Source organism: Tympanuchus pallidicinctus, unplaced genomic scaffold (assembly GCF_026119805.1).
Source record: "Tympanuchus pallidicinctus isolate F22 unplaced genomic scaffold, pur_lepc_1.0 scaffold26, whole genome shotgun sequence".
In the NCBI taxonomy this organism is placed as follows: domain Eukaryota; kingdom Metazoa; phylum Chordata; class Aves; order Galliformes; family Phasianidae; genus Tympanuchus; species Tympanuchus pallidicinctus.
In genome coordinates, this window is record NW_026294743.1 from 1,796,928 (window position 1) to 1,812,149 (window position 15,222).

A 15,222-nucleotide genomic window follows, 5' to 3' on the forward strand; every position below is an offset into this window, starting at 1 on the left:
GTATCTTTGTGATGTAGCAGTAACACGCTGCTTACTCAAATAGGATCAAAGCAATCATGCGACATGCTCAGTGCAGATGCAAGAAACAGCCCAAACTTCAGTTCTATGTCTGAATGGATAACATTGGCCGAGGGTGAAAGAAAGTCAGATATGGAGATACAGAGTGACTTATCTAAAGATTTAAGGCAAACTTCTGGAAGAGCTCAAAATAGAAGCCAGGTCTCCTGTGTCTCATGAATATTCTCTTTGACTTTTCCTGAGGAGGCATTTGTGCATTGTGAAAAATATCTTGGCAGAATATCTTAGACCTCTTGTTCTGCTGCAGCTCTGTCCCCTTCTTGAGCCTGTACTTTTGCTCCCATTGCACTCTCCAGCTGCCTAAACATCAAATCATGGCTCCGCTTTTGGGCCTTGCCAGGTGTTTCTTACTCTCCCAGCTTCCATCGCTTGCACCAGTTTTTGGTATCAACACTAATGTTGGTTGTCCAGTTATTGGTTTTCTTTGTGTCTCATCTCCTTCATTGGCAGTCAGCTCAGGAGTCTCTCTGCTTAGCTGTCTGTTGGTGTTATTGCAGTTGCAGTCCTAATTTTTTTTTTTCCTTTCTCTTTTGTTTCAGATAGCATTGTAACTTGCATTTAGTTTACAGAGTACTGAGTTTCTTGCTTTCTTCTTAAGTGCCTCTCCCTGAGGCTTGGTAGTTCTTACAGTGCCATCTATGTAAAGCTGCAGCACACTGTTATATTTTACACTGCACCATTTTCTCAAATTTTGGATGCTGGCAAACCCTGTGGCATTGTGCTTCTGTGAGCTGTGTCCTTTCCTTTTGTCCTTCCTTTGGAAATCCTTTGTATGGCTTTTTGCCCTGTCTCCTACAGACTGGTTGTGGCCACTCTAGATCCTGGCAACCACCCCTGGATTCAGGCAGCTCAAGAAATCTTTCCCATTCTCTGTCATGCTGAACTAACCCGTGAGGCTTCCTTTCTCCCACACCCAGTTCAAGCACCTTATTTGAGAAGTCTACATGGTAGTGCCCTTGTCTAACAAACCGCATCCAATGGCTCTACCTACATTCTTCCCACAAAGAAAAACTGGAATCTTCAAGTTTATTAAATGCCAGCCTATTTTCCTTCTTGCCCATGTATTTCCTTTCTTCTAAATGTTTTGTGTTGTATACCTGCTGTCTCTTTATGAGTGCTTCTGGGGGCTTTACAGAATTGAAGCAACCTGTTAGGATTTAAGCTTGCTGTGATAAACCTTCAGAATTCTGCAGTATGGAAGGTATTAAATCAGAAATCAACTACTCATTGAGCTGTTTAAAGAAAATGGAATATGTTTAGAAACTTTACCTCTACTTTTCATTCCTGCCTTAGGTTATGAGCTTCTTTAGCATTGAGACTATAGCCTTTGGTTTTGTACCAAAACTAAGAGTTGTTTGGCTGATTTGTGATACATGTGCATGTAAGGATATTTGAAAAAAATCTCATATCAATCATTTGTGGCCTGGACAAAAAGAAGGGGGAAAAAAAGCCCAACAAAAGCAGGTGAAATCCTGTTTTCCTAAACTAAAAAGAAGAAAAGCTCCTAGTAAGGCCTGTTAGGCAAGGCAAATTACCAAGGTTATTGGGAAGGTTGAAGAATGGGATTGGGAATTTTTGCATTAATAAAAACCCAAAATGACTGCAAAATGAGAGGAAAAGAAATTGGAATTATTTAAATACATAGTCTAATAATGCATTTTGGTTTTGGTTCATTCAGGACAGCATAATTATCTGTGTGCGGGAAGGAATGACTGCATAATTGATAAGATTCGGAGGAAGAACTGCCCAGCCTGTCGATTACAGAAATGTCTGCAAGCTGGAATGAATCTAGGAGGTAAGTAGAATATTAATAGTTTGGTCTCTTAATTTGATTAGGCAAAAATATTGGAAATGTGCAGCCTTTTTATAGTTCTGGCAGCTGCACAATCTCAAAAGTTGAAGGTGGAATTATCCTGAAGAAGCGCTTAATAGCTAATAAACTCTATTGTCATTCTAAATCAGCTTTTGGAGATATGTATTTTATGGCTCAGAAAAAAGAAAAGTGGGTGTTTTATGATGACAGTAATTTTTCTGGATTCTCATATAGGTAAAAGTGTTAAGGCTTCAAAGCTTGCATAATGTTTTTGTGATAAGCATTCTGTAGACTACTGAAAAATGTTTCTATGCCATGATGAAAAGCAAATGTACACACAGTGAAATCTCTTAGCTTTTTTGTTGTTGCTTATTTAACATTTATATTGATTTATTTCTGCAACTGTACGTATATGCAGTTATTTTGATGATGATACTCTGTTATATACTCATAACAAAAAGGCAAAAACTTTTCTTAATAATTATCAAAATATTTTAAAAACTGTATTTTAACACAACTTTAATAGCTTTTTCATTGTTTTAATTCTTCAATTACAACATCTACATAATTCTGGCTGTGCTTCAGTAAGTATCATGTTACGAGTCATCTCCCTGAGCAAATTGTATTATAAATCACTTCTTCCCCCCAGCTCTCAGGTTTATCATAGTGTCTACGACTGGGGCTTTTGTTACTGCTACAGGTCCTTTCCCTGATGCAGGGAGTGACTCTTTCCTTACAATGTTTTCACTGTTCCATAAAATGGTAACATGGTCACATGCTTCCTACAAATTATTTCCTCTATCTCAATTTGTTTTTTTATCTACCTGGACTCCTTCTCCTGGTAGTTTAGTTCTATGGACACATTTAGCTGCTTGCCGTTAATAAGATCTGTGCAAACTCCAGGCTCCTGTCTGCTGCCTGGTACATTTTCTATCTCCCCATCCTTTTCTGCCCAACCACCTGGCAGAATGCTCAAGGAAAACATTCCTCACTTTTCTGGGAGAGTGACCTCACTTTTTTTCCTGCATTAGGACCTTTTTCACATCTTGCAATTTGACAGGCTGCATTAACTCCTACGCTCCTTGTTTCTCTTCCCCTGAAGAAAACAGGAACAAATCATGGTATTCTGGGAGCTGGCATCTCCCCTGATTTTGGTCTACTCTGTTGAATCTAGCAAGGGAAGCAGACCATCAGCTTTGTTTGATGAATCAGGGGCTCACTGGTAGCAGCAGCTTCTTTTCTTCGAAGAAAGGAGCTCCTAGGAGTCTGAAAATGTATGTGGAGCGGGTAGCCTAGATTTCTGGATTGATAAAAATTTTGCTGCAGTACTCATGCAGTTCATGGGCTTTTCTATTGCTTCATCCTGCTCAGCGCACAGCTTCTTCAAGCATGCCTTCTTTGACAAGCATATGTGCGTCATATTCTGGCAAAGTATAGGACTACCATCCTTCTTGATAATCTTCTGTAGGAACTTGTGATTTGTGTCTAGTTCATCTCTGACTTTTCCTGATGTGCTTCAAACTGTGTTCACACAAAGTCATCTACAAAAAAAAAACCAACAAGATTGGGAGTAAGCTTAGCTAGGATTCCTGTTTCCGCTCAGCAGAGTACTGTACTTACGGAATGCACTGAAAAGTCTTCTTGTGTAATCTTCTGGAATTTGCTTGCAAATAGTGATCTTTGTTTAATGACCTAGAAGGCAGAGCCTACATCTACAATGCAGTTGCAGAGGCATGCAGTTGAGCTGTTCTGGTGATTTTCCTCTCTTAGAAAAAGTAAGATCGCAGAATGGCTTGTGTTGAAAGATCATGAGCAGAAATGCCAACCACTAGATCAGGCTGATCAGGAACCTCTGAAGCCTGGCATGAAACACCTACAGGGATGGGGCATCAACAGCTTCTCTGGGCAGCCTCTTCCATGGCTTCACCACCCTCTGAGTGAAGAAGTCATTCCTAACATATAACCTAAGCCTCCCTTCTTTTTGGTTATGTCCATTCACCTTAGTCCTATCACTGTCTACCTTTATAAGAAGTCAGCCCTCCTCCTGCTTGTAAGCTCCTTTCAAGAATGGGAAGATCACAGTGAGGTCTCCCTGGAACCTTCACTTATCCAAGTTAAACAGTCCCAACTCCCTCAATATTTCATCAGTAGGTGAGGTGCTCCTGACCTTTGATGATCTTTGTGGCTCTCTTCTAAACGTGTTCCAACAGCTCTACGTCCTTCTTGCACTGAGGCCCCAGGCCTGGATGCAACACTCTAGGTGGCGCCTCACAAGGGCAGAGAAGAGGGGTACAATCACCTGCTTTTCCCTGCTACCCAGCCTTTTTTTGATGCAGCCCAAGATACCACTGGCCTTTCAGGCTGCATGAGGTGGCTCGTGTCCAGTTTTTTGTTCATCAGGACCCATAAGTCCTTCTTGATGAAATTCTTGTTCCTGATTCAATTCCTTTATGCCACACAAAGAAACTGAAAGATATAAAACAGTCTTTCCATCACTGCAGCATATGGTATGGAAACAGCTGTGGATGTGCATACAGTATAGTGCCTTGTGCATCATCCAGTAGAGAAAGGCCAATTTGGAGACAGTGGGGAAGACTAACAGATACAATTAAGGTGCCTGCAGCCTGGAGACTGTATTTACCATTCAGAAGATCCCAGTGGCTGCCAAACTATACTAACAGAGCTTTCAGACTTTGAGATGTCCCAAGTCTTGCAGGAAATCATAGCAGCCTCAGCAGCAAATGGCTTTAAGCTTTCCCAGTAGCAAACTTTGCATTGGGCATCTTCAGAAGATCAATGTAGCGTCTCAAACTTAATTTTGGGAACTTCTGTGTCATGTTATAGGGATTTCTGAGATGATGGAGTTCATCGTGAAAAAGGAAAATGGAAATATATATGCTTTTAGACTTCTACCTTTTTCTACCTTGGAATTACAAGCAAAATGCTCAAGTGTTTTGTTAGGCATTGTGAGCAGTAAAGAGCTGGAGGAAAATTAATTTATAAATGCATTTTACTTTAAATCCCACTTGCAGCGTAATACTCTTCATAGCTGAGTCACACTGCACGGTTCTGTGCTCTTCATGCTGTAGATGTAATTTAAGCTCTCACCTTCCACATGGAAGCAAAGATAAACACAAAAACCAAATTGCATTGAAGTTGCTTATGTGTTTAGTTCATGGGAAAGATAGCAAGACATGCAGACGGGCTCAGGGCTGAAAACTGGGCAAGTTGCTGAAGGTATGGATGTTTCTTTTCTACTTGAACTTAATTATAACAACTTATCCACTCACTTGAAAAGAACAAGAAAGAAGGCACAACAGTTGATGTGGAAGAAATGTTGCTGTAGATAACAAGATTCTGTCTCCCACGGGGCTGGAAAAGAAGTTGACTTTCTTTTTTTTTAATCCCTCCCTTTCCATGAGGAGGCTGCACCTCTGGACCTCACATTTGTAATGTGAACATTTCTGATTGTCTTTATACTGCTACTGTGAAGATACTGATTTCTGTAGTGGAAATGGGAGATCAGAAGGATTTTTCCATGCTTCCCACAGCACATTTTTGCTCAGTCCATGATTAATCTACTGTTCTTTGTGTTTTGGGTTTGTTTTTTTTTGTTATTATATTCTTTTTCATATATTTTTTTAAAATACTCTTTCTTCCATTGGCTGTGTCAAAGTACTCATTTGTTTTGATCAATTATCTTTAACTTCCCAGAATGCTGACAGTTTTTTCTTGGAAAAAAAAAAAATATTTTCATGTGTGGCAGCATGCCACACTTTAAGCACCTTTTACAAAAATGCTTGTAATTCAGGAATACATCTACACTTTCTCCTGAATGCTCAACAAAATTAATGTTGCAGTTTTATTGTTTACCTTCTTCTTTTGTTTGTTGAAAAATTGTAGAGTTCTCATTGCTCTCATCCTCTAACAGACTTCAGAGAATTATTCATCAAGCCAGTAACTAATTTACCTAATTATGTTCTTTTCTCCATTCTTATTTTGATTTTACAAGAAGCATCTGCAACCTGTAATTTCTGCAAAGCTCAAGTTGCCAAATATCAAATTAACTCATCCTCCTTGTTTCTACAAAGTATGTCTGTGCACTGCAGACAGACGTAGCTCTTCAGCAAGCAGGACTCTACAACTTTTTTGGGAATCACAGTTTGTTTGTTGTGTTTAAAAGAAAGAAAAAAGAAAAAGAACAAAAAAAAGAACAAAAAACTTCCAGTACCATATGCTAGACTTAATTATTGGAAGAGATTCAGAGTGAGCAACTGCACTATGAAGGTATGCTGGCCCATTTTTGGTTTATGCTCTTTTGAAGATTCTTAATTAATTTTCAGTTAATTATGGACCAGAATGACTTCATGAGTTGTGAAGTTTCTTCCAGCATACACTGCGATTAGATTTGTTGAGTCTCTCACTTCGCACAAGACATTTTCATTCTCCTCCCACCTCATGCTGCTGTTCTTTTGTTGTACCCGTTCATGGCAGAAGCAGGGGGGTCACACTTGGTACCCTTAGCCACACGCAGGTGCTCAGTGTGGCTCCCCATACACCATCAGCTGCATGCAGCTAGGCAGCTGGAGGCTTGCAGCAGTGCCTCAGGGTGGCTCAGACCTTGCAAGTCTCACTCGTGCTGCATGCCGTGCTCTGTGCTGAATCCTAGATAAAGGACATGTTTGGTTTGGGGCGGCTTGAGGGGACTTGTGCCACTACGATATCTCACTGGCAGGTTAGTCGTTGCTCCTGTGACCAAGCTTCTGGCTTGCTGCTGTGTGAGTACTGAAGGTCCCTCTTATGCTATATGATGTGTCGTATGGGTGTAGGGTTGTGATCCTTTCCTGCTTCAGCTCCTGTATAGAGCAGTTCTGAGACTTATCAGCTGTTCTTTCCCACAACAGTAAGAAGCAGCTTGCTGAAGTACTCTTCAGATATTGTAGGGAAATAAAATAGATTTCACCTTGCAAATTGCATAGTTCATCACTCAGAATGCAGAAGCTGCTTGTGAAATGTGAGTTTTGGTTTTGCATACATTTACATATGTAAGACACTTCATGTACAAGATGCTGTGTGTGCTTGCACATCTCCTTTTTTTATACATTAAAGTATTTCAGTAATCTGAAAAATAGATTAAATGAATTGGTACTAAGAGACAGCACTTCACCTTTTTGCCCAGTTTTCCATTTTCTGTTTAATAACTCATACTAGTAATGATTTAAAATTGTGGTACTATTTTTGGTTACTTTAGCTTATGTGTACGTATTGTAATGTTTTGTATCTTCTCAAGAAAAAGAAAGAAATCAAAAAAAGGAAAAGAACAGAAGTATTAAAAAAAAAATCTGGAAACGAAGAAACTTAAAAATACAGCACCTCTTGGTGATGTGGAAAACAGAGGTTTTATTTAAAAATGTCTAGCAATTTATTACTAACCAAGATTTCAAAAATTTGAAAGGAAAACATAATGTGCGTAAGAAACTGCAAAGCAATTTTGGGTACATCTATGGTTTACTTTCATATTTCATTTTAACCACTTTTAAATGCCAGTTAACTTCAACTACATTTTTATTTGTGTTTATTACGTAGCATTTTCCTTTTAGGGAAACACGGCAATTTTTTTGTGTGTGTCAGTTCTTCTTTGAAAGTTTCACCAATATACCATATACAGCAGTGTAATGAAGTTTTCTGTGGTTTTAGTAAAGCAAAACCTACTGTCAGTTTTGCTTTGATTGTAGCTGGACAGCCTAGTTGCGGTACCTACTATTGTTTCAGATATCATTAGTGTTGCTTCAAAGAACATTCTTTTTTTTTAGGTGTTAGAATTTAAGGAAGCATTTGTGTCGGATACAAATCCATCGAGTTATGACGTGCCATTTACGCCTACTTTTATTTGCAGTGTACAGTGTATCAAGGCCAAGTCAATAGCAGAACATGGGAGGAACCGTGCTTGCCTTGCGCTGTAATTTTGTTAGGTTTTGTAAATTCTTGCTGCGCTTATGAGATGGATTAATAGGGAAAACCAACTTGCTGCAGGGAGCCCATGTTAGAGTCTCCTCAGAAGAGGAATCCTTCATTTTGACCAACTGCCAGTTCTATTCAAGGCAGTGCTGGGCTGCATCACCTCTCCACTCTGCGCTTGGTGAAGTTACTAAACAAAAATAAGAACAGAATAAATTCAGTTGTCTTCTTCGGGTTTCTCTAGGAACTAATTTGTTTGGGAATTAACTTTTCCTACTTCTGTGTCTGTTCTCATCCATGGTACAAAACAGTGCTCTTGCTGTGCTCCTGCTGTGACGCACTAACGTTTCATCTGAGCCATCCACAGAATAGTTTAGATAACTATCTGAACAGTCACTTGAAAAAGCTATTAAGAAAGTATTTGGGAATGATGAAGAAAGTGCAGAATTTTGAAGAGGACTAGTAATCTCCCGGGTATTGGTTAAAAACTGGTATTGAAATTCTGTCCTTGTACTTCACGTTTTGCTGACAATTTTGTTTCTAATATGACGTCAGCTCAAGAAGGCACACTGCAGCACTCCAAAAACACCGCCACTCATACGCAGTGATCCTTAATCAGATTCATAATTCAGGTTCTTTGTTTTTTCAAGTTTTGCTAGTTTCAGCTCTGCCTTCTGACTCACGTCCAGCTGCCAGCTTCGTTTGTCTTTTCTCCAGGAACAGCCTTTCAGGCTTTTGGCAAGGACCAGCTGAACTCCAGACTTGCCCATTTCATCTGCTGGATGTTCTATCCTTCCATTCATGGCACAACAGCTTGGGTTGCCAGCTTTGCAAAGGAGTTGCAACTTTTCAAATCTCCTGCTGGGATTACGTGCCCCAGCCTGCCCAGCATCATGTGGCGACACTGTGCATGCAGGCTCTCCAATGTTTTGTCTGGTTTCAGTAGCATGCAGCTCTTGCTGTCTGCACTCAGAGGGTGCTCTGTCCCTTGCTGACCATACTGTATGCTTTGGATTTGGTTATGAACTGCAAACTTGTGCTATGCAATGGCTGACTCTTTTATGTGGATCCTATCTGTAGTGCCCTTGAGCTCTTAAACTTTTCTATCTGTTGTTAGGGCTTCATCATTCACCTCTGGGACAATCCCAGAGTAGATGACTTATGTGGCCTCCCAACCCCAGGACTGAAGTTTACTCCCTTTTTATGTCTGTGCAGCATTTCTCTGCCTTGTGGGGCACGTAAATTTAAGAAGCGACTCTCCCGAAGATCCTGAAGTGAGTTGCTGGGTTGTTGGTGGCTTTTTTACTCATGAAGATGCACAAAAACAAGCAGGCCCATTACACCTTTGTTCACTGCTTTCTCTCATCATGCCATAGCAGGCCAGAATCACTTAGTGTTTCCAAAGTTCTTTACGCTCAGCTTTTGACGTTTTGTTTTTTCCTGAATCACCAAATTACTGTGTTTCCTTCCACAGCGTTCTGAGTCCATTTCCTTTTCACTGTTCCCCACAGTGAAACAGTAGTCCAGGCTATGAAGTATGCCCATGTCTCCCCTTCCTCTTTCCAGAGCTGCTGGTTATCACCAGAGCCCTTCTGAAACCTCTCTCTGTGGTCTGTGGTGTTGTATTTCCGTTACTCACTTCCCCTTTAGTGCAGAAAGCTGTAGAAGCAAGAGGAACTTGTCCTTTTAGCTTTGGCTTAGCTATTGCTTCAGAGAGTTTCCACCTGAGTAACAGTATACAAAGGTTTGACTTGCCATTTCTGACACGACTTTGGACAAGTTATAGTAGGCTTTATGTGCTGATCAGCAGTTTTTGTTAAAACCCTCACTAATTGCCTGCAGGAATGTTGTAGGCTGGTTTGGAAGAGCCTAGAGTAAAGCAATGAGAGTAGTTACCAGTCTTACAAACCTGACTGGAGACAGGTTGAATGTTGCTTGGTAATGCTTAGTTCAAAGAAAGACTGGAGGAAGAGCTGAAGGGAGTTCTGGAGGATAGAGGTATCTTCAAAAACGTGATGCATTTCTGAAGAGGAGGAGATTGGCTTTCTGTGTCTGTGAGCAGCAGTGCAAGAAGTGGTAAACGGCAAGAAAGACTGAAGTGAGGAAATTGAAACCTAGAATAGTTGATCTGGGGGAGATGTGAGGTCTATCACTGGGCATCTTAGAGATTAGTTGAGGTTAGCATTTGTCAGAAGTGATGTAGCTGCAGTTGGTTCTGGTCTGAGCAAGAAAATGGATGTACGTTTGTCCCCTCGTCTGTTTTCTTCCAGACTGTGTTTAATACTAGGTAAGGGCATATAAGTTAGCTAATTTGTCTACAAATCAAAGAAATATGAAAATGTTACTTCCATGTGACAGAAAGACATTTAGGATTTTGATATCAGTGATCTTAACTGAATGAGCAATCCTGTATATCCTGTATCCCTGTCTTCTGTGTGACAGGACATTTTGAAGAAGCAGTGATGCAACTCTGCATATCACGTGCTCTTTTCTTCTGATGTTGTGTTGGGTTTTTTTTTTTGCTTATCTGCTACTTTGGCACTTCACAGGTTTTAACTTGACTCTAGAGCTGTGTTTACTCTGGTAATGTCACAAGGAAAATTTATTCAGTTGCATATTGTGCCTTAGCACGTGAACTTGTTGTTCTTTCTCCTTGTTCTCACATGTGTACTTTGCTTCAGAACTACCTTAGTGGCCTGTATTTTGTTTTGAATCATATTGCCTTCTTTTTTTTCCCAAGTGCGTGTCTTTCAGTTTTTAGTGTCTGTGTTTTGCTAAAGTAAGTGTGAAAAGTGACAAGGCTACCTGTCTCAAAAAGAGGACGTTGGATTTAGTATTAATAGAAAGAACAATGCACAGCAGGTTTTGAAGGAACAATTGAGCAAATTTAAGACTTAGCAGTACACAGGTGGCAAGAAAGTGGAGTTTAACAAAGGAAAGCCAAGTAGCAGCATCAGCCAGTGTGTTTGTGAACCCAGTACCACCCAGCTTCCTGCAAACTGGTGTGGGTGATTTGTGTGCTCATGGTGTAAGCTTTGGTAGCTCTTTGCTATCAGTTCTCCACCTTCTTCTAATGCAATAATGTTTTAGTAATAAAAAGCTTCCCTGAGTAACATCCCAGCAAGAGGTGCAAGAAAAGGAAGACATCCTGGGACACGAGTTCAGGAGAACAGTCCACCCTTGGTAAGGGGATCTATCAGTAGAAACAAGGAGATGCTGATTGTGATTCTTGTGCTTTCAAAGCCATGCCTTTGTCATACTGGAAGGAGAGTAATCTGAGGAAAATTCTTTTTGATTTCTGGGTCTGCAGGTGGACCAGGCACATTCAGGGAGGTCATTTACATATGTCCTTGGAGATACATGTATCATTTTTAGTTGTTATTGACATTTCATGCATGACTACTTCTGCTTCAGGGGAATTTAGAAACGCTGTCAGTGTTGAAGTGATATTCAGGTCTTGCAATCCAGATCGCATATATAGTTAATATTACAGAGTTGCATTTTCTCTGACAGATGGTTTATATCACAAAGTAGTACATATGGGATATTTTACTGATGGTCAGGTTGATTTATCAAAGCAGGAGATTAGCATGGTTATTATTACTATTATTACTTTTTTTTTTTTTTTAATTACTAATCATGAAATGGATGATGAAAAACTGCAGAAGATAAACAGCCAGCTTATATTTCAGAAATACTGTTGCTGTTCTGGTAAGCAGGGCAAATGATTTCTAGAGGATGAAGGACAGACTAACTGCAGTAGAATGTATTAGAATTAAAGTCACTTGAGAGAAATCAGAGGTGATGAAAACAAAAGATACAGAAATTAAGCAGATGAGGAGATGCATCTCGAAAGTTTTGTTACTTGGGAAAAATACTAGTGATGGTGTGGTTGTTAGCAAAGTAATGAGCACAAAGGGAAGTGTGGCACTTAACAAATTGGATTCCATTAATAATAGTGTAAGAACAGAAGTGAAAAATTCAAAATATGACTTGCTCTTGAGCGAGAAGTGAAGCATGAGCACTCAAATACAGGATGGAGAGGTACTGTGGAAGCATTTACTTATAGATGATTTTGAAAAACTGTAGATGTTGAATAGCTGTGTTTCCAGTGTAGATGCAGAGAGGGTATTTGACACACAGTAAATGTCTTTATGATTTTATCAGAGGCAGTCAAGATGGCTTAGTGTTACGATCAGAACGAAGAACACATGCATCACAGAACAGGCTTAGCATTGGGTATTAACCCAAGTAAAAAGCAGGAGAGAAGACTTAGACAAGGAACTCTTGCAGAAGGTTGGATGAGAATGGGTGTCTTGGGAGAGGGGTTGTCACTTGGCACAAGGCAGAAACCAGCGTTCATAGCCAAGAGCATTCAGTCTGGTACAGTGGAAGGTTTCAAAATCTGTTCTTCAAAGTTTCCCTAACTTACTTTTTAACCAAATTATTAGGAATGCCAGCAGCACATGCTGCTACTGTATTGTTGCTGCAGGTATTTTAGAGCTGGAGATGTCAAGTGCTGGAATTGTAGGTGACCTGCTCTTTGCATTCCTTGTTGGCGTTCTGCTGCTAGTCTGTAAATACATTTGATGAGTTGTCAAAACTAGTGATGCATTTAGTAGACACTGCATAGCTGAAAAATCATTGAATTTGCCATCCATTTGAGAGAGAATAATAATAAAATATGAGTTATTGGAGCATTTGAAAAGGACTGATTAAGACTGGCTTTAATCAAAATTATAGTTTTCTTTTGTAAGCTTTTTTTAAGGCTTTGTTTATTGGTTGATTTAAATACTTAGTATATACATTTCTTTTGAAATTAATGAAGAAGCACAAAAAGGAGTTTCATATACCAAAGTATTGGCTGTGTGACTGTATTATGTCAGTGTGGGATTTTATCTGAAATGTACGTGGGGGAAATTTTCATACTTCAGCCATTTCTCATTAAAAAGCTTTATCAAAACCAGCTTGATTTGATTTTAACAGGAAACCACTAATTGGCATTTGGTAAAAGTTGTTCCCACACGGGGAGGAGTACCCCCATGAAACTGTTATTTTTCAATTAATTATCACTTTGAGGATTGCTGCGAAACAAGCAAACGTGTTAGACATTTTCCCTGACAACCTAAATATTCCTGTAACATGCACTTTGGAACTCAGCTTTCTTTTGTCACTTTCCTCCATTATCTCTTCGTGAATGCATACCCTGTAGCTCAGCATGTCTTAAGAAGGGATTAATTCCTCTGTCTCTTCCTAAAGCTTCCCTTGTGCTTTCCCTTCTTGATGGCTGGGAGCAACATCACTGTCCCGCTCATCAGACAAGTGCATAACCTTAGCTTCATCATTAAGTCAAATCTTGAAACTTGGAAGATTTGATCTGGGCTTTCACTTTATTTTTTCTAAGAGGAACCTATGATAGCTTCTGTGCTGTCTTTGCAAAGCTGCTTCTTTCATCAGTGCTCCAAAGGCCAACCCTGCGAGTACTTCTCTGTGGCTGTGGATCCACAATCCTGAATCCAGCGTGCAGAAACCATTGAGCCACAGAGGAGTGTGTCTCTCTTCCACAGGATGCATGCAAATGCTGTAACAAAGTGCCAGCTCCTTGTAGATATTTGTATGTCACTGCTCAGTTTCTCTAGCCTGCATTTCTCTTCATTTTCTCTGCATTTCTAGAGGAAATGCAGAATTCTCATTAAAATTTGAGAAGAATTCTCATTTGTAGGCACATAATTATTTGAAATAGTGTTCTCTGAAAGCAACTGTGAATGATTTACTGTCATGCTGGGAGTGCATCTAAAGTAAGGTCTTACTGAGGGTCAGTTCTGGGTCTACGGTTTTCCTAATTACTTGGATAACAAAATACAAAGTAAACATGAAACAGCAGATTTGGAGTTTCTCCTCTGTAAACAGAGTCAGAATTTGAAAGTATTTTCAATTCCACTGAAATCAACATGATATCATTTTCAGTAAAGTTCAGAGGGTTACACTGAGAATGGAAATCTCAGGTGTGTAGTTATCAAATACCTCAAAGCAGCTGTTTTGGGAACTGCTGAAAAGAAAGAGCTGTGGTTGAATGACATTAAATATGAGCCTATAAAGTTAAATTATTGCAAAAGTAGGCAAATCTAATTTGATACGAAGGTATTGCTCCATTTTCATCAAACCTGGCAAGTGTGGGCTTGATAACTTTCAGTACTGCTGGTCAAGGTGGTGTTGGCTGGGACAGCTTCATGAACCACCTTCATTCCTGTTCCATTTGATGGGATTAGTGGCACTTGTGTTCTTCCCGATGGGCATCTCATCTCTTTTTGAGATTTCCAGTTTGGGAGTCTCTTCTGTTTCCATTAATAGTCTGCTTGATATTTTTTATGAAGCTTTATAATTAAAAGGTTTCACTTCCATCAAAACTTAGAATCATACGATTACGTAGTATCAAGTGATGAAAGGGACTTGAAAGTATCATCGAGTCCAACTCCTGGCTCCACACGGGCCCACTCAGTATTCAAACCCATGTCTCTAAGAGTGTTGTGCAAATGCTCCTTGTACTTGGACAGCTTGAGACTGGGGAGCCCATTCCATGCCCACCACCCTCTGAAGAACTTTCTCCTAACTTTAACCGAACCCTCTCCTGACACAGCACGTTCCCTCCGGCTCCATCGCTGTCACCAGAGCAGAGCCCATCACTGGCTCTTTGCTCCCTCTGAGGATCTTTAGGCTGCCATCAGGCTGCCTCTCAGCCTCTTCCTGGGGCTGTACAAACCAAGGGACCTCAGCTGTTCCTCATACAGTGTGCTCTCTAGACCCTTTACCTTACTCATAGTCTTCCTTTGGATGCTCTCTAATAGGTTTATGTCCTGATTTTGTGGTGCCCAGAACGGCACGGTGCTCGAGGCGAGGCTGCACAGGGCAGAATGCCTGGCCTGGTGCACTCCAGAGGGTGGGGTTGGCTTTTCTGGCTGTCATGGCACACTGCTGATTCACATTCAACTTGCTGTCAACCAGATCTTCCAGGTATCTTTCCATGTGTCTGCTCTCCAAGGTCTCGTTCCTCAATCTATATGTATATCCAGTGTTGCCCCATCCCAAATGCAACAGGCAATGCTTGCTAAATTTCTTGGGCTTGGTGATTGCCCAACTGTCTTGTCTGTCAAGATATTTCCACAGGGCTTCTGCATTCTCAGGGGAGTGAGCTGCTTCTCCTAAGCCAAGAAAGAACAAGGATAATAAGAAGCTTATGTGGATCTGTAAGGAAGAGTTGAAAAAGCTCCATTTTTTTTAGAGTAGAAGACAGAAACATTTTAGAAAAGATGTGATACTGGTTTTGCAGTTCAAAAAAAATGGTATAAAAGGGAAGACAGGAAAGATAAGTTGCT

The 15,222-nt window shown here is 40.2% G+C and overlaps 1 protein-coding gene across 4 annotated transcripts in view; it reads left to right on the top strand.

Annotated features, from left to right (window-relative positions):
* The window catches only part of NR3C2 (nuclear receptor subfamily 3 group C member 2), a 200,056-nt gene that overhangs the window by 142,769 nt on the left and 42,065 nt on the right, over window positions 1-15,222 (top strand). For all 4 annotated transcript variants that reach the window (XM_052690209.1, XM_052690210.1, XM_052690208.1 and 1 more), the window contains one exon: window positions 1,757-1,873. In XM_052690209.1, the coding sequence (XP_052546169.1) occupies window positions 1,757-1,873 (117 nt within the window). The remainder of the gene's footprint in view (window positions 1-1,756; window positions 1,874-15,222) is intronic.